Source organism: Tachyglossus aculeatus, chromosome 2, assembly GCF_015852505.1.
Source record: "Tachyglossus aculeatus isolate mTacAcu1 chromosome 2, mTacAcu1.pri, whole genome shotgun sequence".
Classification (NCBI taxonomy): Eukaryota; Metazoa; Chordata; class Mammalia; order Monotremata; family Tachyglossidae; genus Tachyglossus; species Tachyglossus aculeatus.
In genome coordinates, this window is record NC_052067.1 from 26,398,390 (window position 1) to 26,423,028 (window position 24,639).

General features: G+C 40.2%; 1 protein-coding gene across 2 annotated transcripts in view; it reads left to right on the plus strand.

Moving 5' to 3' along the window:
- Positions 1 to 24,639, plus strand: part of NEK10 (NIMA related kinase 10) — a 134,989-nt gene that overhangs the window by 89,386 nt on the left and 20,964 nt on the right. For both annotated transcript variants that reach the window (XM_038770266.1, XM_038770259.1), the window contains exons 24-30: positions 2,243 to 2,372; positions 4,357 to 4,427; positions 7,973 to 8,186; positions 12,997 to 13,180; positions 13,269 to 13,355; positions 15,622 to 15,673; positions 21,384 to 21,421. In XM_038770266.1, coding sequence (XP_038626194.1) covers positions 2,243 to 2,372; positions 4,357 to 4,427; positions 7,973 to 8,186; positions 12,997 to 13,180; positions 13,269 to 13,355; positions 15,622 to 15,673; positions 21,384 to 21,421 — 776 coding nt within the window. The remainder of the gene's footprint in view (positions 1 to 2,242; positions 2,373 to 4,356; positions 4,428 to 7,972; positions 8,187 to 12,996; positions 13,181 to 13,268; positions 13,356 to 15,621; positions 15,674 to 21,383; positions 21,422 to 24,639) is intronic.

Genomic DNA, 24,639 nt, shown 5'->3' on the forward strand with positions numbered 1-24,639 from the left:
TTGTAAGCACCCCACCCATCTGAGTAGTAGCCTGTAAAAACAAGAAACCACACTTGAGGCATCGAAGGCTAGCCCAAAACTCCATCATTCAGTCACACCAAGTCCCCCAAACCATCTGCAACTAGATTAGTTTTGCTACTGACCAGGGTTGCCATTACTTAGGATCTGATTAAGTTACTAGCCAGGGGATATAAAGTTGACTCTGATTTTATGATATCTCTAGATACGGTGCCTGATTATCCACATTGTGCTTCCCATAAAAGATGCCGTCCCTGCTCCTGAGAGAGTTTACAACCTAGCGAAAAGACAAGAGGACCCAAATGGCCAAATATACACATTATTCTCGTATATGAAAAATGATCTTTGTCTGCCTCTCCATGTGTTCTTAGAAATGGAAGCTCACATTTAGGGCAGTGAATGCCCCATATTTTTCAGATGTTAAACACAAACTAATTGCTATTGGTGTGCAAAGTAGCTGTGTGACTTTTGGCAAGTCACTTAGCTTCTCTCTGCCACAGTTACCTCATCTGTAAAATAGAGATTAAGACTGTGAGCCCCGCATGGGGCAACCTGATTACCTTGTATCTACCTCAGCGCTTAGAACAGTGCTTGGTACATAGAAAGCACTTAATAAATTCCATTATCAGTGCTTAGAACAGTGATCAGCACATAGTAAGCGCTTAAGAAATACCATTATTATTGTTAATATTATTATAATTATAGATATAGATACTCTCAATTCTCTCTATAGAAGTATGACCACAAAGCCTAATGCTAAAGGATTTGATTCAATAAGCTGAACAAAGCTTCCCTTTCCAAGAAGGTGGTTGGCAGTCACAACTATTTTGCTGGTGTTTGATTACGCCTCTGCCGGATTACTGGCAGATTCAATTAACAAAAGGCATTTGATTTTAAGAATGTTCAGTTTTTCTGGAAGAAAGATACCCTTGAAAAATGTGATGCTATTATTCAGTAATAGGAACCTGAAATTAATTAGAATCTGAAAATCCACTGCTCTAAGCCAGCAATGAATTTACAGGCTTGTTCCATCTCTTTTAAACTGGATAAGGGTTTTGACCCATCCTGCGTCTTTTCATGTTTTCTGTAGGCATAACGTTTAAAAGTGATTGCTAAAAAAACAAAGTCTTTATGCTGTGACTGCTTTTTTGCTAAAATGACATCAAATATCTAAGAATGATAACCCATAGAAACACCACTCTAAAGCTAAGCAGCTCTTTATGTGAGGTTGTAATTCTGTTCTACTTTCAGATATAGACATTATTTAATAACTACACTTAGTTTTCAACTGTCATTATAATTGACATATATAATCTAGATGGAAAAAAATTAAATCCATGTGGAATTTGATAGTGGTAATCAGTAAACACATGGCATTTTAAGAGCTTCTCCATTGTATTTGCAAAGATATTGGAGGCCCTTTTATTTTTGTTCCCTTTTTACATATTTAAGCTTAGCAGTCATTATGTCATTAAAATATCTCTGAAAGTTAAAAAAGTCCATATTTTATATGAGTATCAGAATTGTTGCAATGAAAAACAATAGAAAACTTTTGTTAGTGTTTTCAGAAGTCAGTCACCTGTGATTACCTGCTCTCTGAAATATATTTCTGTTTTTCAAACATTGATCAAACCGGAGTTGCTTGAGTTAGGCTCATGGTACTGTAAGTGTGTGCTATTCATACCCTGAAATTTCTTCTAAATAGCAAGTCCTTCAGTGTCATTAATAGGTATCTTTTAAGTTCCAAGGTGATGTTACCAATAGTGACTTACCTGTAACATGAAAAACATCTGAACAAGTATGTTTTGAAGTCTTTTTAGAAATAGAAGGAGGGAGTTTGAAACTCTGAGAAGTGAGTCTAGTGGAAAGATCATGGGCCTGGAGTCAGAGAACCTGGGTTGTAATCCTGGCTCCACCACTTGTCTCCTGGATGACCTCGGACAAGTCACTGATCTGCTCTGTGCCTCAGTTTCCTTATCTGTAAACTGGGGATTCAATCAACCTCCCTCCATCTGAGACTGTGAGCCTTATGTGGGACTGGGACTGTGCCCAGCCTGATCATCTTGATTATCAACTCCAGCACTTAGAACAGTGCTTGACACACAGTAAGTGTTTAATAAATACCGTTAAATAAAGTTGTTTCATATTCACTTCTCGGTAAAAAAAAAAAACACGTTTGATTGGCTTTTGCTTCTTTGTATTGATTTTATTTATTTTTACTCAGTCCCGAAGTTGTGAAAAGTGAACCATATGGAGAGAAGGCTGATGTCTGGGCTGCAGGATGCATCCTTTATCAGATGGCGACTCTAAATCCTCCATTCTACAGTACCAATATGCTCTCCTTAGCAACTAAAGTACGCAGGTTTGCCAGAGCAAATGATCACTGTTTTTTTCCCATGTACTATTTTTTTTCCTAAAAAGACCACCTTTTAGAAGGACGCTTAAAGGAGAAATGTGACTTGAAAACTCAAATATCAAAGTTAACACCCCCATTTAATTTTTCCTTTCCTCATTCTAATGTTCACACCTCACATTCTACTGCAATGCATTTTCACTGTCATTATTCTTTAGCAATTTGCCTTACAAGTCTTTCATGGGGCTATGATTGCTTTTAATAAACTACAACACATAGCAGAGTTCAAAGTCTACCTGTGACCTAGCACATTCTCTTAACTAGGATTTTGTTGCAGTGGTTTTTCAGTCAATATGCATTCCTCCAAAGCTGTTCTGTCTCTAAATAATTGTGAATAATTGGGCAGAGCAGTCAGGAGAGTGAGGCGAGAGGCTGAGGTTGGTTTGAATGTGATTCCAAGACAAACCATGGTGGCCAACAGACTGTGACCTGTAAACCCCTTCACAAAATATAGGTTTATACAAGCACAGAAACATACAGATAAATACACATACACACAATTATGTAGATTCATGAATTTCAACAATGGTAGTCTGGTGAAAATATGGGGCAAAGTGATCCTGGCTCTGGACTGAAATGGAATTGGAGAAGGCTCTGGAAGGCTTCCAGGGAAATCAAAATGGTGATTTCTAAAGGGCAGTTACAATGTAGTAATTCATTCAATCATTCCATTGTATTTATTGAGTGCTTACTGTGTGCAGAGCACTGTACTAAGTGCTTGGGAAGTACAAGTTGGCAACATATAGAGATGGTCCCTACCCAACAGAGAGCTCACAGTCTAGAAAAGCGGGCTCACAGTCTAGAAGTAACTATAGGAGGAGTATAGGTTGGCTTTTTTTTCTGCCTTCCAAGTACACTGCATTGTACTAAAGGTTGGGGAAGTACAGCAGAAACAATCCCCCCGTCAAAAAAACAACAACAACCCATGTCTCCAGCTCTCAACCATGGCTTAGTGGACAGAGCACGGGCCTGCGAATCAGAAGGTCATGGGTTCTAATCCCAGCTCTGCCACTGTGTGACTTTGGGCAAGTCATTTATCTTCTCTGTGCCTTAGTTACATCATCTGGAAAATAGGGATTGAGACTGTGAGCCCCATGTGGGACAACCTGCTTACCTTGTATCTACCCCAGCATTTAGAAAAGTGCTTGGCACATAGCACTTAACAATACCATTATTATTATTATTATTATATTCTTGGTGCCAATAGAGATGATTAATCCAGACAGGGTCTCTAATTTTGGATTGGTGGTTGGGCCTCTTAAAGACCCGATCCATGTGTGATTGTGTAGAGGTGCGAGTTGAAGTGGGTGAGTCAGGGAGTTGTGGACCTGGCTGTTGGTACCCTGGATAAAATTGAGCCTGGGTTGGGTGACAGGGATCAGAGGGAGGAGTAGGTGAAAGCCTTTCAAGTTGATGAAGCTGGCTAGGATGGAAGTCATTCCACAGACCAGAGAAGAAGGGAGAAGAGGAAATTTGTCAGGGGGAGGTTGGAAGTGGAGAAGAGGGAGAGAATCCGAAGTAAAAGGAGGGAATAGAGAAAAAATAAGAGAATCAGAACCTGGAAATTAGATAGATAGAAGATAGAAAACACTGGGCAATATTAGTGAAAAGATGATGGGAAAGATTCAGAAAAACATAAAAAAGGGGAAAAACCTGTAAAAGGTGATTTATTTCCAGGGTTTGAGGTCATTTCACACGTTTGGCTACTATTCCTCATTACCTAACAATTGCTTCATCTACGTTAATCTCTTTACTGGGTAAGGAGACAATCTCTCTGAAAAAAATCTATGTCAAAATACTTTCATAATGTTGAACTACTGGTGGAATACCTGTCATACTGTTCCAGATGAAAACATGTATCATAAAATACTTTCATAAATACCATGTAATGGAATATTTTTCTCTTTCCACCTATTTGTTTATAGATAGTGGAGGCTGTGTATGAACCTGTGCCTGAAGGTGTCTACCCTGAAAAATTGACAGTTACCATCAAAAGGTAATTACTCATCTAGTTTCAGTATTGTGTCTTTTCTGGAAGGGAGGTTTTCAGGTTTTTTTTCATTTATTTTCATTAATAAATCTCCCATTTAATCTGGCAGTTAAACCTCGGGGCTGATATTGAGGCCTGAGAACCAGTGCAAAGGAATTGATGATAGCAATAAGTGGTTTGTGTAGCACCCCTCCATCCCCCCATTCCTGCCGGTCGTTTTCCCACAGTGTCACATTTTTCTGATTTTTAGACATCTTCCACTATCAACACGAAGTAGGTGCTTAAACCTTTAGTAGTATATGAGTTCAGTTACAAGTGTCCATTATACATGTAGTTCAGTTCTTGGCACACAGTGTATACAAAACGAATACTGTAGCCACTAGTACCACAGCGAGACTATTTAATTAGAGTTCTCGTATTTCATTTTAGTTTTGTGTTATTCTCAACATTTGATTGTTAAAAAGCTCTCCAAAATGTTCAAAAATTAAGGCACAAATTCCATTGCCTATATTTTCTAAAGTTTGTTTCCATTGATACAAGTCTTTAAAAAACTGACCTATGTACTTGGAACTCTTTTTTAAGATTACTGATATTTATGTATTTGATTTACAGTTTCTTTGATGAACTTATCAAAATCAAATGAGATGACCAAATGATCATCTGAGTAAATTCATAATCATGGACATTTGTGCTAAATTTTCAGTGAATTTTGGATTTGAACTTCTGATTTTGTTATCTTAATCATTTTTCCTGGCTTGGCAATTGCATGTGAAATACCAAATTTACCCTAGTGGATTTACAAGGCAGGTCACATGAGAGGGATAACATGATTAAATGACCCATGTTTCTGGCAGTGTTCAGTGTTCCACACAGCTTATGTAGTTAGTTTTATTTATATATATAAATATATAATAAATATAATATATTATATTTACATAATATTTTATATATTATATTTTATAAAATATAATAAATAATAATGTATTTTATAATATCTTTTGGTTGTGTTGGCGTAGCTTGAAAAGGAGCAGCCTGATAGCATACCAGGCCTCATTCCTAATTTGAGTAGTCCTCAGTGAAGCATCTTCTGTGTCCCCAAAAGTCTGTGCAGGGACAATCCTGAAAGGGTGCAGAGAACCCCACATCTCGGGCCTTTAGGCCTTCCCACTTCTCAGCCAGTCTCAGCATTTGGGAGAAAGGTCAGGTTTGCACTCAAATACTTGGCTTCTGAACAACAGCATCTATTATGGAAGGGATCAGGGAGACTATCTCCTCCCTCCTTTCCTGTTCATGGAAGAGAAAGGCCCCAATTCCCTGTTTCTGTGTTCATTTTTGATGGTTCAGCTTTTTAATTTCCTCTTGTTGGTAATCTGTTCCCAATTTAGATGTGACTGTCCTCCCCCAATTAAACACTGAGCCCCTTTCAGAACAGGGACTATGTCTTAATTGTTTGTTTTGTATTTATTTCAGTGCTTAGTACTACTCTTGGCACAGAACAAGCACTTAATAAACATAATAATCACAGCAACAATAATTCCCAACAATAATGCGCCACATCTTGCAGTGGGGATAATTGAACTCTCTTTATTGCAAAGTAGATAATGAAGGTATTGTACATGGAGACTGAGACTTTTGATCAGAATGGGAACTCTGCTGTGAGGCCTTCAGACCACTGTAGAAACTACAGAATCCCTGCCGGCTCAAATGTCCTGCTCCTCCCTGGCCATCAGAAATTTCATCTGTTGTGCTGGAGCATGTAGGATCTCTGGGACCCAAAAACCAGGGATTCCAGTTGAATTGAGGAAGAAGCAGCTGGTCAAATTCCATAATAGTTATCGGTATTTAAAGACAAAAGACTTAAACATTTACAAAGCAGACTCCAGTTCTGGAAATTCACACTTGTCCATTATTTTTTGGTTTTGTTTTTTCAAAGCAATCCTACAATAAAATAACTACTCTAAGCTTCCGGAATGGAAATTTTACAGTTTCCGTGATCTTTCATCATTTCTACGATTTCTCTTCTCACTAGGAAATTTGTTCGTTGTTTGGTTGAAGTGCAAAATTCTTCTCTGTGGCAGAATCTTTAATAATCCATTTTCACCATAATATATTCCTTAGATCATGCAGTCTGATATGTTGGTTAATGACAGCATAAGAAGTTAAAAGGATTTTATTTATCCTCATAATTCACCTTTGCTTTTCTGGAGTGCTTATATGATTTCAAAGAGTCTCCAAATGTTTGGGTTTAATAACCGTCCCAGCTGAATATTCACATCATTATATTTCTATTCTCTGGAAAATTTGTATATTTTTTTTGTGGGTATAGAAAAAATTCTTTCTGATCTCCCAGTATATTTCATTATAAATAATGTAAAAATAGAGTGATTATCCTGGAGGGAGTAAGAGACTAATGGCAGCAGGGAACTCATGCATGAGATGAGCACCTTTAGGAAAGATCATTCATTCATTCAATCGTATTTATTGAGCACTTACTGTGTGCAGAGGAATACATGTGAGCATTAGCTGCAGGGATTCTCACACAGTTACTCAAGGGGCTCCACTTCTGTCTGCTCTGTGGCCTTGGATGAGTCACTTCACTTCTCTATGCCTCAGTTAATTCATCTGTAAAATGGAGATTAAGAATGTAGGCCCTATGTGGGACAGGGACTGTGTCCAACCTGATTTGCTTGTATCTTCCCCAGCGTTTAGTACAGTGTCTGGCACATAGTAAGTGCTTAACAAATACCATAATTATTATTATTATTAAATTTCCCTGAGGTTAACGTACAGGTTTTCACTTTGTGGTTTAGCTTTAAACTGCTCCCAGGATATGCCCCAGGGTGCCCATTTGCCTTATCAGTCTATCAATCCATCTGTCTATCATAATCCATCTTGCTGAAGATGATGACTGGCCATGACTGCTGTCTGTGCATATGGACATAACTGACAGATTTTGGTCAAAAGTTCGTTTGATACTCTATAGAGACAGTTCTTGCCAAGTGGCACCAGTTGCTAATTTTGGAGCTAGTGCAACTGGTTATTACGCTGCCTGGTGTCACAGGGTTCCCACCAATTTAATGGAGTCAGTTCCCTTCCATAAATCTTGGACAAGGCTTGAACCAGTTCTGAAGGCTGCAGGACTGAGAACTTAATAAGAAAAGGATTCTAATGCCAGTGTTCTGGGCAGCACTCCTCCCACTTCCCACCCCCTGAGCCCCACAGCTCTTATGTACATATCCGTAATTTATTTATATTAAAGTCTGTTTCCCCTTCTAGACTGTAAGATCATTGTGGGAAGGGTATGTGCCTGTTACATTGTTGTGTTGTACTCTCCCAAGCGCTTAATACAGTGCTCTGCACACAGTAAGTGCTCAGTGAATAGAATTGATTGATCGATTGATGAAGTAAGTTTGCTATGGCCTTATGATGAAATACTTGCAACCGGTCTCATCGATGAAGGTGTGCTAATGATACTATTCAAATAGCTGGAAAATAGGAATGGGTTATGATGACTAAAAACGTGGTTATCTACTTAATTACTTTTTTTACAGATGCTTGACTCCAGATGCAGAAGCTCGCCCAGATATAGTGGAAGTCAGTTCAATGATAGCAGATGTCATGATGAAATATCTCGATGGCTTAGCCACTTCCCAATTTGCTTTGGAGAAAAAGCTAGAGCGGGAAAGAAGACGCACACAGAGATATTTTATGGAGGCTAACAGGAATACAGCATCTTGTCAACAGCAGCTGGGTATCTTAGCTCATGTAAGTATGTGTTTCAGATGACAGAATGGTACATTTATATAGTTAAATGAGATTTGAAGACATGCTGCTGAAGGTGAGATTTGCTCCCTGGGAGACAATTCATATGTCAGAAAAGAGGATAGGGCATTTTTCTAGTCCTTTCCCCGAAGGGGGTGAGTAGTGTATTCCTAAACAGGGCTTCCCAGGGGCCAAGGCTTTGGCCAAATGATATCGCCGCCCACAGGGAACAAACCTAACTCAGGTTTGAAGGTTAAAAACTGCCTATATCATAACAGCGCTGGCGTGGAAGGCTGCTAATGATGGCTTGCTAACATTCTGTTTTGTCACAATTGGCTCAGTAGGGCTGAGCCATTAAAGTTAGGATCGTGTAGACCGGGAGGTGCTGGCAGTGGATTTCTACCTTTTGTGCTCCCTCCCTGATCTGGCATCACTCATTTTATAGCAGGCAGCTGATGTTCGGTTAAGTTTCACCAGCCATCCGTTGGCAAGATGAGACCGTAACTAATGAGTGGGAATCATTGATCTGTCATCATTAACGCTATGGCTTAGGTGCATGTGGCCAACTGTTATTCGTTTAAGGGTGGGGAAAGGTGGGAAAATTTCACATTTAAAGGACCCAAATGAAAACTTCCCAATATTCAATAAAATGAAAAGGAAATGATGATGGTATTTGTCTTGGTTAAGCGCTTACTTTATGCCAAGCTCTGTCCTAAGCACTGGGGAGGTTGTCCCATGTGGGGCTCACAGTCTTAATCCCCATTTTACAGATGAGGTTACTGAGGCACAGAGAAGTTAAGTGACTTGCCCAAAGTCACACAGCTGACAAGTGGTGGAGCCGGGATTTGAACCCATGACCTCCGATTCCCAAGCCCATGCTCTTTCCACTAAGCCAAACTGTTTTTCTAGTTCAGCCCGTTAGTTTTGTTGTAATTCTTACTGATCACTAGAACTCCAGGGTTTAAAAAAATGAGCCTGTTAAAATTTTAAATGAGTCTCTCAATGGCTGTGACCCGTAACTGGCCTGAGAGACACTGTGATTGGTAACTGATAAATCATTTCTGCTCTTATTTTCCCTTTGCTTAATCTCTTTATTCACTTGCAGTATTTTTAAAAATGATATTTGTTAAGCACTTATGTGCTAGGCACTGTACTAAGCACTGAGGTAGATACAAGATAATCAGGTTGGAAATAGTCCGTCTCCCACATGGGGCTCACAGTCTTGATCCCCATTATAGAGATGAGGTAGCTGAGGCACAATGGAGTTAAATGACTTGCCCGAGTTCACATAGCAGATAAGTGCTGTTGTCAGGATTAAAACCCAGGTCCTCTGATTCCCAGGCCTGTGCTCTTTCCATTAGGACAGAGCTTCTCCAAATATTTTAAGTCAACTGCAGGCAATCATTCATCTTGCTTTTGTTTTCTCATTTTCCAAGGTTGCCAATGACAGTGGGGAAAGGGGATAAAGCATGGTGGGTAGAAAAATGTGAGCTTAGATCAGTAACCCTAGGACAGAACAAGTGAATTGTTGATCCAAGCATTATCCACTTTTTCTTCATAAGCAGATGATAATAATAATAATAATAGCATTTGTTAAGTGCTTACTATGTGCCAAGCACTGTTCTAAGCACTGCGGGGGATACAAGATAGTCAGGTTGTCCCACGTGGGGCTCACAGTCTTCATCCCCATTTTACAGATGAGGGAACTGAGGCCCAGAGAAGTTAAATGACTTGCCCAAAGTCACATAGCTGACAAGTGGCGGAGCCAGGAGTAGAACCCATGGCCTCTGACTTCCAAGCCCGGACTCTTTCCACTGAGTCACTTATTAGATTTGCATCTAATTTTAGATTTTTCCTATGCAACGTCTGGCTTCAAACTGGCCTCTCCAATTAGAAAAGTTATCTATCCACCATTGGTTGTTCAGTTTGCTTCCAGACAGAAAAAATAACCCATCCCAGGGAACTTTAACAATTTATTGCGAAAGCTTACACTTTCTGCCCTGAGATCTCCATTCTCTGCTCTTGACATGCTTTGTGGTTTCTTAAAAGATGACTGTGAAACTACATCTGGGGTTTATCATTTTATTAATTCTGCCTTACCAAATAGTAGTTGTAGTAGTAATAGCCCTTTTTAAGCATGCTCTGGGTAGGGTGTGCATTATTAAGTGCTTGGGAAGTACAAAATAAAGAAGGGGCACATCACCTGTCCACAAAGAACTTGCACTCTAGTGAGGGATACAGGCATAAAAATACTTACAAATAGAGCAGTCAAAATGACATACAATTCATTCATTCAATTGTATATATTGAGCACTCACTGTGTGCCGAGCACTGTACTAAGCTCTTGGGAGAGCACAATACAACAATAAATAGACACATTCCCTGCCCACAACAAGTTTACAGTCTTGAATGAACACATATGCGTAAATGCTGAAGATGGGTTTGGATCTAAGTGCACATAAGAGCAAGAGATTAATTTATACTTCTTGGGGTGCTGGGAGTTGATCTTAGAAGACTGATTGGAGAAGGTGTGATTTCAGGAGGCCCGTTCTTCTGACAGGTCCAGGAGAAACTATACCCACAGTTTTTCCAAACACAGTAACAGTAGGAGGAGGAGTCAAAACATCTGGAAAGAGTTAGCTGACTGAGTCCCAAAACTTGGTTCTAGCTACTACCTTTCCTTTGATTAATTGTTGGGGGAAGGAGGAAGAGAGGACATTTGGTTTTCTCAGAGTGGAGGTGTTGTCATCCCTGTTTCTCGAGCCATTCCACCAAGGTCCGAGATGCTAGTGCAAGCAATGCTTTCAGAGCCCTGTTCCAGCACAGAGTCACTTCATTGGGGCCTGGCTACCAATCAGTCAGTTGATGGTATTTATTGAGCACTTACAATGTGCAGAGCAGTGTACTACGTGCTTGGGAAAGTACAATTCAAGTTGGTAGACACGATCCCTGCCTCCATGTGCCTACATTCTAGCGGAAACCTTCCCCCATAGTGCCTATGCAATTACATAGAGCTCACAGTCTTGGCCTCTCTAATCAGCCTATATTTCTGCTCACTTTTTAGACTGTGTGGTTTACAGACCCCAGTCATTGTTTGGAAAATAACTATCCCCAGTAAAATATCTTCTTGACCAGATGAACCCTGGACAAACATCTGCTTCCTCTGCTTACGCATGTGTACAGGAGCAATATATCATTTGAATAAGCAAAAGAGAAACAGGGATTAGCCCAGAGTGAATACAAAAATCAGAATATTTTTTGGAAAGTGATGCTATTTGGGTATTTTAGAACCATAATAAATGCATTTAGGGCTAGCCATGGATTGCTTTATGGTTATTGCTTCTATCTTTCTCTGATTAATTTATCTTTTTAATTTACCTCTTTAGCTTCCATTCTCATAGTAAGCTCAGGCAGTGCTTTGATTGAAGCAGGTAATCAACTCTTGTAGTATGATTTTCCACACACCCCAAAACATAGTTTTAGAACAAAAGAATATTAGGGCACATATGATTATACCTAATATTGACAGGCACATAGCTTCAGAATTCTAGTAATAATGGTCATGTCCACTTCATAGCAAGAGTTTTTTTGTTTGATTTTTTCTTTGTTTTTTTGGAGACTTGAGAAATTTTTTTTGAAAAAAATTCCATTACTTGACAGTCTGTTTGGAGCAAATAAAGGGATAAGAACCCATGTAATGTCAGGGGAAATTTTGTTGTTCAGGCAGGGTAAACACTAGTTTCTAGTTTCTTCACTAAGTATGACTAGGGAAACCTGATTCCATCATGCCCACCTAATAATAATAATAGTAGATGATATTTGTTAAGCACTTACTATGAACAGGCACTAAGCACTGGGGTTGGATACAAGCAAATTGGGATGGACACAGTCTCTATCCCACCTGAGGCTCACAGTCTCACTCCCCATTTTACAGATGAGGTAACTGAGGCACAGAAAAGTGAAGTGACTCACCCAAGTCAGGCAGCAGACAAGTGGCAGAGCCGGGATTAGAAACCCTGACCTTCTGAATTCCAGGCCCGTGCTCTATCCACTATGCAATACTGATTCTCTAGAGTGAATTTTGGGCTCTTCCATTCTTCCCAGCTCTTACCATGCACCCCTCTGCCACTTGTGAAGCTTTAGTACAGTCCCTCCCAAAGTCTCCCTCCAAAAGCCTTGAAAGATTGCTGCTAGATAAGGGGGGCAACATAAAATGGTCACCCCTCCTAGATGGGGCTGATAGAGGTGCTCTATTTTGGAAGTACTCTGAGGCCAATGAAGTGGCATGCTTGAGAATGTGATTTCATGGACATCTTTCCTTTGCATTGGATTCCTTATTTTTTAAATTTAGATCTCCTATGCTGGGTTGCCCTGAAAAGTCCTCCTAATGTTAGCTAATGAACAATGAGAGATCAATCAATCAATCAGTGGTGTTCATTGAGCGCTTTTGTGTACTAAGCCTTTGGGAGAGTACAATACAACAGAGTTGGTAGACATCCCTGCCTGCAAGGAGTTTACAAAGTAATGAGATAGCTTCTGTGTCATTAAGGCAGAAGGAGTCCATGAAACTTGTTCAGCCCTCCTTTAGATTTGCAAATGTGACAAATTAATATTCCATTAGGGTTCACAGCTTTTGGGCAGTACCTTCTCTGTTTGCCAGACCTCTGAAATGGAGTCTACAGGTGAACATAGAACCCCAAACTGCTCAACGTGTATGACATCTTCTGCTTTTATTGTATATCCCAGTGAACCTTCTTCTTATAGAGGGAAAGAAAATGGATAAAATTGTTCACAATTACTACCTTCTTCTTAGGAGCATTTTGAGAAGGCAAGTCTGAGCAGCAGTAGCAGTGGAGCAGCCAGTCTGAAAAGTGAATTTTCAGAAAATGCTGATCTCCCCCCAGAAGCATTGCAACCACCCTGTGGTAAAGATGAAGAAAGAAACTGTGAGGATATCCTTTCAGATGATAACTCCACTGTAGAAAATATTGACAAAGGTAGTGACATTTTAAGAATGCAATCTCAATGCGTTGATATTACTCTTAACATACTTTCAGGGTTAATTTCTATTTTTTTTATGCACAGATGGATACTCAGAATTAGATGATGAACTGGACATATCCGATAACTCTAGCAGCTCCAGTTCAAGTCCTTTGAAAGAATCAACATTTGGTATGTTGAAAAAAAATTATCTGTTACATAGCCAGTTGCATGACTTCCACCCACAAAAGATTTAGAAAAATTGAAATGATTTTTCCTTAGGGCAAGGAGTAGTTGAGCAAACACCAACCTTTATACTTAAATGACAAAACTGATCTGTTCAGTTTGTGACAGTGCATTGAGGTGTCCTGTTAAAGGTTAAAATTGCAATACCGCTTTCAAAAGGGAAAGACAGGTGGTCAGGACCCTTTTTTGACTTGGGACCATCAGGGCAAAGACTTCCAAAAAGGGACAAGATCAGAAGGCAGATATACTTTAAGGATTAATGAGTGACTGCATGATTTTAAAAAATCAAATGATATAATGATGAGAAAGAAGTGGGTCAGGTAATGATTACAAAAAGCTAAGTATGTATTCTTAAAGATGATATAAAACCATTATTTCTAGTACCGAAATAATAGGATTTGTGCATTCATAATTAGCATTATGGTTAGTCTCTCTCAACCATCCACTCTTTCTCTTAACATACCAATCTTTCCCACATTTTTTCTGTTCCCTTTTCTTCCTCCTCTCTTCTTACTTTCCTTGCCTTCTCCTGTCTTTTTAACTTGTGTCCTAACATCCCCATCTTACTGTGTTGTGTTTTTTCTTACTTTCATAGTCCTCATTTTTGTCTATTTCTGTCCCTTAGTGTTCTCTCATTCAAATATTTGTTTTTCTTTTCTGTTCTCTTTTTTTTTCCTCCCTCCTCTGCTCTTTCCATTTTTATGCCTTACACTTGTTTATTCATTTCCTCCCTTTCCACCCTGCTTTTTGCTTTTAGGTGCTTATGTTTTCCACATTTTTTTCTTTATCTTTATTCCTTTTGAGGGTGCTTGTTTCCTCCTGCCTTCCTCCTACTTCCTCCTGCTTCCCTCTAGCCTGTAACTCGTAATGGGCAGGGAACATGTGTACCAACTCTGTTATACTGAACTCTCCCAAGCACTTGGTACAGTGCTCCACAATCAGTAAGTGCTCAATAAATATGAGTGATTGATTGATTCCAGGGTCAAATTAAAGGATAGAAAAAGCCCACTGGTTTCCTAGACCACCTGGCCCTAGGTAGTTTGCCTTTTTTCATGACTTTAACTGTTAAAGAAATGTTACAACTTACCAGAAAGGTATTTTGAATGCTCTCAGGCATCTTCTCAAACCATGTGATAAATGGATGACTATTAAATACCACATGGAAGTTATGGTGTTTGTAGAACCACCATAGACATTTTCTGAGGACTGTGGCTGGGTTGCTGTATTACAAAAATGATAGACATTCTCCCTCTTACTATTTTGGGAATTTCTGTTAGAAGCCCAGTCATTTCCAGTGATTATCTCCCTAGTTAGTCGGGGGAGGTGGTACTCTTTCTTTATACAACTTGAGGCCTGCTACCCAATCATCCAACCAAATATATCATTGCCTTCTTCTGTTGTTTCTCTTCTCTATTTCTCTTGTCAATCAGTGGAACTTATTGAACACTTGCCATGTGAAGAGCACTGTACTAAGTGCTTGGAAGAGTACAGTACAATAGAATTGGCAGACACAATTCCTGTCAACAAGGAGCTTACTTCCCCTTTACCTTTTTTTTTAAGGTATTTGTCCAGGACTTACTATGTGCCAGGCACTGTACTAAGCACTGAGGTAGATACAAGCTGATGAGGTTGGACACAGCCCATGGTAATTATAGGGCTCACAGTCTTAATCCGCATTTTACAAAAGAGGGGACTGAGACACGGAAAAGTGAAGTGACTTATCCAAGGTCACACAACAGACATGTGGCAGAACCAGGATTGGAACCCAGGTCCCGACTCACAGGCCCATGCTCTATTCCCCCTTCTAGACTGTGAGCCCGTTGTTGGGTAGGGACCGTCTCTATATGTTGCCAACTTGTACTTCCCAAGCGCTTAGTACAGTGCTCTGTACACAGTAAGCACTCAATAAATACTATTGAATGAATGAATGAATATCCACTAGGCTACACTGTTTCTCTGCTTTTCTTTTTGGTCCCTGCCTCTATTCTATTTTGTTGTTATTTTTGAAGGATTTATTCATTATAAAAAAATGTTTAGGAGAAATGAAAAACCTGAAGTTCTTTAAAGGAAAGGTTCTATAAAAAGGTTTTTAAAAATAAATTTTAACTTTGCTTTTATGAACCAGAGCTGCTTCTCTATGTTATTCTTATAATACAAGTCCTTGGAAACAGAAGTAAAAAAAGTATCCCCCTTTGTACACATTTTGTTTTAGGCATGCTAAAACGAAGTCTAAGTGCTTCTGGAGGAGAAAGACAACAGGGAAGGTGGGTAAAATTTTAGATCTCACTTTTTTTTAAGCATTGCAAAATTGGGTCATTTGTTTACTGATAAATGGATTCAGATTGCTAGACACAATAGCTGTTTTTACATCTAGTTTAAGTATGAAAATAAATCAATAACTTTTGCATGTTTTTGGATACTGCAGTGCTTATTATATAGTGCAACTTGTTTTTAGAGGATGTGGGAAGAAAGGTGTCAAAACAAATATTCTTTTTTTCTGCAAAAAGAATACTGTAACGAATTAAATCACTTACATTTTCAGGGCTTGAAATAGTATATAAAACTCACCAGTCAGTGTGAAATGTAGCAATTTCCTCCACAATATCTTCAGGTGACTGGTACCCAAATCCTAAAGCCAAGGTCAGATGGATGGCTGGGTTTCCCAGACTCATGAAACTTAAATCCTACCTATTGACTTGTATCCTTGGCTGTTACTTAAGTCTCAAGTCCCAGTTCCCCTTTTACCCTATTTTTTCAGACTTCTTAGCTTCTCCATACCTGCCTGCAATTCCATTCCAAACTCCTTGAACGAGTCATCTACACCCGCTGCCTCGAATTCCTGAACGCCAACTCTCTCCTTGACCCCTTCCAATCTGGCTTCCGTCCCCTACATTCCACCGAAACTGCCCTCTCAAAAGTCACCAATTACCTCCTGCTTGCCCAAACCAATGGCTCCTACTCTATCCTAATCCTCCTCGACCTCTCAGATGCCTTCGACACTGTGGACCACCCCCTTCTCCTCAACACGCTATCCAACCTTGGCTTCACAGACTCTGTCCTTTCCTGGTTCTCCTCTTATCTCTCCGACCGTTCATTCTCAGTCTGTTTTGTGGGCTCCTCCTCCCCCTCACATCCCCATACTGTAGGGGTTCCTCAAGGGTCACTTCTTGGTCCCCTTCTGTTCTCTATCTACACTCACTCCCTTGGTGAACTCATTCGCTCCTGTGGCTTCAACTATCATCTCTACGTTGATGACACCCAAATCTACATCTCTGCCCCTGCTCTTTCTCCCTCCCTTCAGGCTCGTGTCTCCTCCTGCCTTTAAGACATCTCCATCTGGATGTCTGCCCGCCATCTAAAACTCAATATGTCCAAGACTGAACTCCTTATCTTCCCTCCAAAACCCAGCCCTCTCCCTGACTTTCCCATCACTGTTGATGACACTATTCATTCATTCATTCAATCGTATTTATTGAGCGCTTACTGTGTGCAGAGCACTGTACTAAGCGCTTGGGACTACCATCCTTCCCGTCTCACAAGCCCGCAACCTTGGTGTCATCCTCGACTCTGCTCTCTTGTTCACTCCTCACATCCAATCTGTCACCAAAAACTGCCGCTCTCACCTCCGCAACATCGCCAAGATCTGCCCTTTCCTCTCCATCCAAACCGCTACCCTGCTGGTTCAATCTCTCATCCCATCCCGACTGGATTACTGCATCAGCCTCCTCTCTGATCTCCCATCCTGCTGTCTCTCCCCACTTCAATATATACTTCACGCTGCTGCCCGGATCATCTTTGTGCAGAAATGCTCCGGGCATGTTACTCCCCTCCTCAAAAGTCTCCAGTGGCTACCAATCAACCTACGCATCAGGCAAAAACTCCTCGTCTGTCTTCAAGGCTCTCCATCACTTCGCCCCCTCCTACCTCTCCTCCCTTCTTTCCTTCTACAGCCCAACCCACACCCTCCGCTCCTCTGCTGCTAACCTCCTCACTGTGCCTCATTCTCACCTGTCCTGCTGTCAACCCCCGGCCCATGTCCTCCCCCTGGCATGGAATGCCCTCCCTCCACACATCCGCCAAGCTAGCTCTCTTCCTCCCTTCAAAGCCTTACTGAGAGCTCACCTCCTGCAGGAGGCCTTCCCAGACTGAGCCCCCCATTCCTCTCCCCATCCCCATCCCCCCCGCCCTGCCTCCTTCCCCTCCCCACAGCACCTGTATATATGTTTGTACAGATTTATTACTCTATTTATTTTACTTGTACATATTTACTATTCTATTTATTTTATTTTGTTAATATGTTTTGTTTTGTTGTCTGTCTTCCCCTTCTAGACTGTGAGCCCGCTGTTGGGTAGGGACCGTCTCTATATGTTGCCAACTTGTACTTCCCAAGTGCTTAGTACAGTGCTCTGCACACAGTAAGCGCTCAATAAATACGATTCAGTGAATGAATAAGGATGTGAGACCCAGGCAGACTTATCTAAAGTTTTGAATATCCCTGAATTTAGTTAAGAACCTACTCTGCTTATAGACCCATATACAGCATCAGATTAAAGCTCAGGAGTGATAGGGAAGGCCCCATGGAAACACAGACCAACTTAGTTTGGCAAAGCATTGTGCTAAATGCTGAAGTAGATACAAGATAACCCTATCAGATACAGTTCCTGTCCCAAAATGGGGAGAGCAGTTACTGAGTCCCCATTATACAGTTGAGGAAACTGAGACATCCACAAGTTAAATGACTTAGCCAAGGTCACACAGCAGACAGACTGAGCTTGGAGTCTAGGTCTCCAGAAGCATGCTCTTTCTATTAGACTAATCTGCCCCTTCCCCAACTGAACAGAGTTGGGGCTATTTTAACAGTGGAAGAGGTAAGAGTTCCAGGCACTCTCCGAAGCACAGGGCTTTGAGCAGCTGTCCATTTTTGCTCATGGTTAACGTGATTATGTATATATGAATATGAATTTGAATATGTGACTATATTTACCAGATTAAAGATGACTCCTGATGATGTTCTTTCCCCTTCTAGACTGTGAGCCCGCTGTGGGCAGAGATTGTCTCTATTTGTTGCTGAATTGTACTTTCCAAGTGCTTAGTACAGTGCTCTGCACACAGTAAGTGCTCAATAAATTCGATTTAATGAATGAATAAGTGCTGAGCCAAGGAAGACTGCCCCCTGATTGGTAGTCTTTCCAGTTTTGCAGAGTCTGTTCCTATGTGATATTCTGCCCATTTCTTGAAATGAACTCTTCTAACTCACTCCTGGTCTGTTTGTTGTCACTTTCCAGAAGTCAACATTTTTATTTTACTCCCTTTTTCCTCAGATTCTTACAGCAAAATTATACTTAGATAAGCTTAATACTTCCCTGCTCACTGATTTTTTTTAATGGTGTTTGTTATGCACTTACTCCTTGCCATGCACTGTAATAAGCAGTGGGGTAGATACCAAATAATCAGGTTGGAGAGAGTCCCTTTCCCATGTGGGGCACACAGCCTGAGTCAGAGGGAAGAGGATTTAATCCTCTTAGTAGAATAGAAATTGTGACTTGCCTACGGTCTCACACAGCAGACAAGTGGCAGAGGCAGAATTAGAACCCAGGTCCTTGGACTCCCAAGCCCATGCTCTTTCCACTAGGCCATGCTACTTCCCCACTAGCTATTATTGGTTTATTTTATGACCAGAGAGCCATATAATTCATGACTAGCTTTCCTGCTGTGGAACTAACCTGCTAACATTACAATATGGAATATCTTATTGAGTTATGGAAACTCAGGACAATAAAATTACCTCTTTTCTACACAGCAATTTTCCATCACTTCTATTGATTGTGACTATGAACCATGCATAAAACTGTCTATAGTTCCTGGAATGAGACATTTGAGACAATTACTTTTAAAGCAAAAGTTTCTACTGCAGTGGAACAGTTAGCTCAAATAAAACATTCTTCTTTGGCAGTACTAGGGAACATTATCTATTTAATATTTGCTAACTCTAAGCATTTTTCATAGTTAAATGCTTCCTCTAGGACAAGAAGTTGCAGCGATCAATTCATTTTGGTTAACTTTAACAAACCATGCCTGTAAAATTTTTCAAGTGGTCATTATGCATAAAACAGAATCCAAATAGAAATGTTTCTTTCTAGTGGTGTAATAAAAAGTCATTCCCTTTTTCCTGCATTAACCAAACAAATATGAACTGAAGCTAATTGAGGCTGTTCTTTCCCGGAAAAATCAAGGGTCAAAGCACCGTACAAAGCAGTTTTCTAGGTGATCCTGAAATACTTTAGAGCAAGAAGGGCTATTCCTGAGTCACATAGAGAGCCACCTCAGTTTTCTGACTCACTTGGACTGTGGGGACATTACCTATATGGGTTATTAAATGGTGGGAGGTTACAAACCTGAATCAAGAAGAAATCCATCGACTCGAACCCTCTAGATATGGCCTACTAAGAAGAACATGGGCCTAGGAGCCAAAGGTCCTGGGCAAATCACTTAAATCCTCCTCCCTCCCTCCTTAGTCTGTGAGCCTCATGTGGGACAGGGCCTGAGTCCAAATTAATTAACTTGTATCTACCCTGGCACTTAGAACAGTAGTTGTCACACAGTATGTGCATAACAAATACTGTATAAGTAATTACAATGATTGATCGTCTCCGTTTCCCATTCGCACTCATGGGTAGGGTCTTCTTGTCAGTAGTATCATTTTTTAATAGTGAGGGCTAGCTACAGCATACATATGTTATACATATATTTATAGTGTTTCTGCTGGACAAATGTCTTACCCAGCTGGTTCTCTGCTGATTTATTATCATCAGTGGTATTTATTCAATTCAATTCTGTCATTTATTGAGTGCTTACCATGTGCTGAGCCGTATACTAAGCTCTTGGGAGAGTAGCAGGGAATGTGTCTACCTACACTGTTATATTGTACTCTATCAAATATTTAATGCAGTGCTCTGTTCTCAGTAAGCGCTCAATAAATACCACTGATTGCAATGCAACAGAATTGGTAGACACATTCCCTGCCCACAACAAGCTTATCTCCTGGAAAAGATGAGGAAGTCTGAGAGAGGTTTTCAGTTGAATCAATTTCCACTCCTGTAAAAATAGTCATAAAGGAGGCCACAGGTCCAGTCACGTTAAGAATTGCTGTGGCACGACACCCTGTTAAGCAGAAACAGCTATCTTCAAGGCTAAGGCAAATCTGTAAAGTTGGCTACTGAAGAACTTTTTATGTAAACTTGATGGAATACAGTACGCAAAAGCCAAGTGTTCAGAATATAATTGAATCTGTGAATGCCAACAAATTCATTGGCTACTTCTACAATTATGATCCTTAAAGAAAAGGTAGCATTTGACTATCTCATTACCAAGTATTGTTATTAATGAATCCAAAAGCAAATGCCCTGCTGTAAAATGCAGTTAGTAACCCCATAACAACAGTGGACTGCAGAGTAAATGAGATAGTTGTCCAGACATTTGGCCTCAAGGGTATATGAATGGTATGTCAGGGGAGAGCACGTAGCAGCACAAGAAACTCAGAGCTGGCTATGGATTAACCCAGGTGGCCCTGGCTGATCCTCCCCCTGGACGTGCCATGATCATCCCATTCAAGGGTGGTGCTCAAATCTAGGTGACTCACAACCTAGATTTGTTGGGAAGGATATTAGAGTTACTCCAGGAATGAAGATTGGGAAGCAATCTCTTTGAACAAGGAGAATTTTCTGCCCACCTAATCGAGATAAAATTGTAAGAGGGAGAAAAGCTTTTTAAGAAGTTGGTGAGTGTGTGTTTGATTTTAAATGAAAAAAGTAATTCTCTGGTGCATTTTATTGAGAATGTGTAAAAATTTCATCGCTGAACATTTTAATATTCAAGTCCCCATATCCTGTGGTGTGAAAAGTGACCTCCAATTGACTACCTCTATCTTAATCCCTTCCTAAAATGTCACCCTCTAGAAACGACTCTCTTTTTCAGGGATTTTTCTGGAGTTACAGGATCAAGACCAAGACCAGGTAATTTACAATTTAGAGCAAATAATATCAAACCACCTCATTTTACCATTCCAAGTTCATTAAAACTCCTGTTGCAGTTTTATTTGTGTCCTTTTATTCAGTTTTGCTGCCTCTTGCCTGCTTTTGAAAGTCCCGTCACTCATTTCAGTGCCCACGTTAAGGAAGTGGAGGCCTTCATTTGTAACAGGGTGGCAGTCCCATAGCTTTCCAGCTGTGAGTCTTTGCCATCCAAAAGATCCTGGTAGTACTTACTAAATCATTCTGATGTCAAGCAAACAATAGGACACACAGAATTATATTTGGGCCAGGAATATCTGACTGATTCTTGAAGAGCATTTTTAATAGGAACAGCAGGAAAACTCAAAGTTAGTTTTGTTCACCATTATTAGCATAGCAATGTGGTGGTTTCAAATGTTTTCTGTGTTCATTGATTTGATTGAAATATTACAGGCTGTTTCTCCATGATTTAAATTTTTGCCTTGAGGTATATAGGAAGAAAAATGTTAATCAGTTGAAATATTGACATCTAAAGAGCACCCACTATCAAAGGGACTGCTTTCATGTCAATTTTTAAGAGAGGCCTAATGTACATGATCATTATTCTACAATAATTGTAGGAGGAAATTTTTTCATATTCACATTGATAGAGATACTACAGACTCCTTTGGAACTGTTGGCATTACAAACGATAGCACACTGTATCTCTTCAATAAATCTGATACTGGGAAGATCCTGGTATAGTTAAAATATGTATTCACTAGTAATTTGAGAATTTTAGAACTATTCTATAAAAAGAATTGCCAAGAAACCAGGAATGACCTCCCTGGGTCATTCCATTTTCCATTCTGTTCATCCTCCATAAAGAAAATCCTGAAACTATTAATTCAATTGGAGGTACCTAGGCAATGCATATTTTGTGCCTAATCAGTTGAATTTAGTTTTGATGTTTTTAGGGAGGGAGGAACAAACACTCTTTCCCTCCCCCCCCATAACCCCAAATATTATGTGTTGGATTGATGGATGTCATTGTTGGTTCAGCAGTAAAGAACAAACACTTCATAGCATCAGGACACTAGATGCAGTGTCCGGGAAGAGGCAGGACTGCCTTCTGTTGCTCCATAAGGGAGCCACTTTTCCTAGGGCCCAGCCACCAATAGACAGGAGGTGGCTGTTAAACATTTGAAAATTCTCTCCATTTGAAAGCAGTTCCTGTGTGAACAAGGATCTGGGATGGGACCTCAGTTATCTCTGGACCAAGGGACGGGAATCAATTGATTGTATTTATTGAGCATTTATTGTGTGCAGAGCACTGTACTAAGCACTTGAGAGAGTACACTATAACAGAGGTGGTAGAGATATTCCCTGCCACAACAAGCTTACAGTCTAGAAGGGGAGACAGACATTAAAATAAATTATGGGGACATATGTAAGTGCTATGGGGCTGAAGGTGAAGTAAATATAATAGTAATAGCAATAATTATAATAGTGGTATTTGTTAAGCACTTACTATGTGTCAAGCACTGTTCTGTGCTCTGGGTCAGATACACATTAATTATGTTAGACACAGTCCTTATCTCACATGGGGCTCACTGTCTTAATCCCAAATTTACAGATGAGACAACTGAGGCACAGAGAAGTTAAATGATTTGCCCAAGGTTACACAGCAGACACGCGACAGAGCTGGGTTTAGAACCCAGCTCTTTGTTACTCCCAGGCCCAGGCCCTACTCACTAGGCTATGCTGCTTCCCCTAAATATCAAGTGCTTAAAGGGTACAAATCCAAGTACAAGAGTGACACAGAAGGGGAAGGGAGTAGGGTAGATGAGGGCTTAGTTGGGAAAGGCCTCTTGGAAAAGATGGGATTTTAATAATGTTTTGGAGGTGTGGGGAATGATGGTCTGTCGAATATGAAGAGAAAGGAAGTTCCAGGCGAGATAGACGAGATCGAAGTACAGTGACTATGTTGGCACCAGAGGAGGGAAGTGAGAATGCTGAGTTTAGTAGGAAATCAGTAAGGTAAGGTAGGAGGGGGCGAGCTGATTGAGTGCTTTAAAGCAGTTTCTGTGTGTTATGAGGTGAATGAGCAACCACTGGAGGTTCTTGCGGATGGGGAAAAATGGATGGAATGCTTTTGTGGAAAAATGATCCAGGCAGCAGGGTAGTGTATAGGCTGGAGTGGGGAGAGACAGGAGGCATGGAGGTCAGCAAGGAGGTTGATGCAGTAGTCAAGATGGAATAGGATTAAGTGCTTGGCTGCATTCCAAACCCTGGGCTGGAATCCTGGGGTCATTTTGCAGAGTTTCAGGACTTGCGAAGGATAAATTGATAAGTAAAGGAAACAAAGGCATCAAAGCAATCCCAAAATATTCTCTCCAGGCTTCATTAAAAAGATATTATATTATTTTACTCAATCCAGCTGGGCTCCAGTTGACAGGACCTACTGTGATGATGGCCCTCAGTGCCAGAAGTAGAGGAGCTTCTTACTCCTCAAACACGCGTAACTGGGAGATATAAAGGCGTTCAGTTTTGGTTATTGAGCACTTAGTGTGTGCAGAGCGTTGTGATAAACGTTTGATGAGACCTACTATGTTGAAAGTTGTGATTACCTGCTGTCAAGGACCACAAAGGCTAGGTATTCAGCATTCCATCCCTCTTAGAATATAAATTAAACACTGGGTCAAAGCAAGAGGCCACTCTTTGCTTATTTTGACTATTTTTTTGTGTGATTTCATTACACCTTTTAATCAATTGCAAATCACAAGCTGTAACTAAACCAGCATATTAAAAAATAATGAGCCAACTCTATAGCCAAAAGGTAAATTGGGAATTTCTATTCATTCTCTTTTGCTTTCTCTTTTTTTTTAAATTAGTTTTGTAAAACCTACTGTGGTTTTATTGTTTTTTTTTAAAGGAAATGAAGAATCCAGAGTATTTCTCAAGACTTCATTTGCTTGATTTGATTTAATTCATAATAGAGATCAAATACCTCAGAGTATATATGTATAGGAAACAAAGACATTTAAATGATAGTTTGGAACTGTAGCATGTGAAATTGTAGAGAATGTACATCAGGCTCTTTCATATCCTTTCAAGTGTGAATTACTTTAATGAAAATCTTTCCATAATCTAGCATAGGCTGAAGTTTACTTCATTTTTTGTCAACAAATAGGACGTGTGATGTTAATAGAGTTCTGGAGATTTTTTGAAAGAGAAGCACT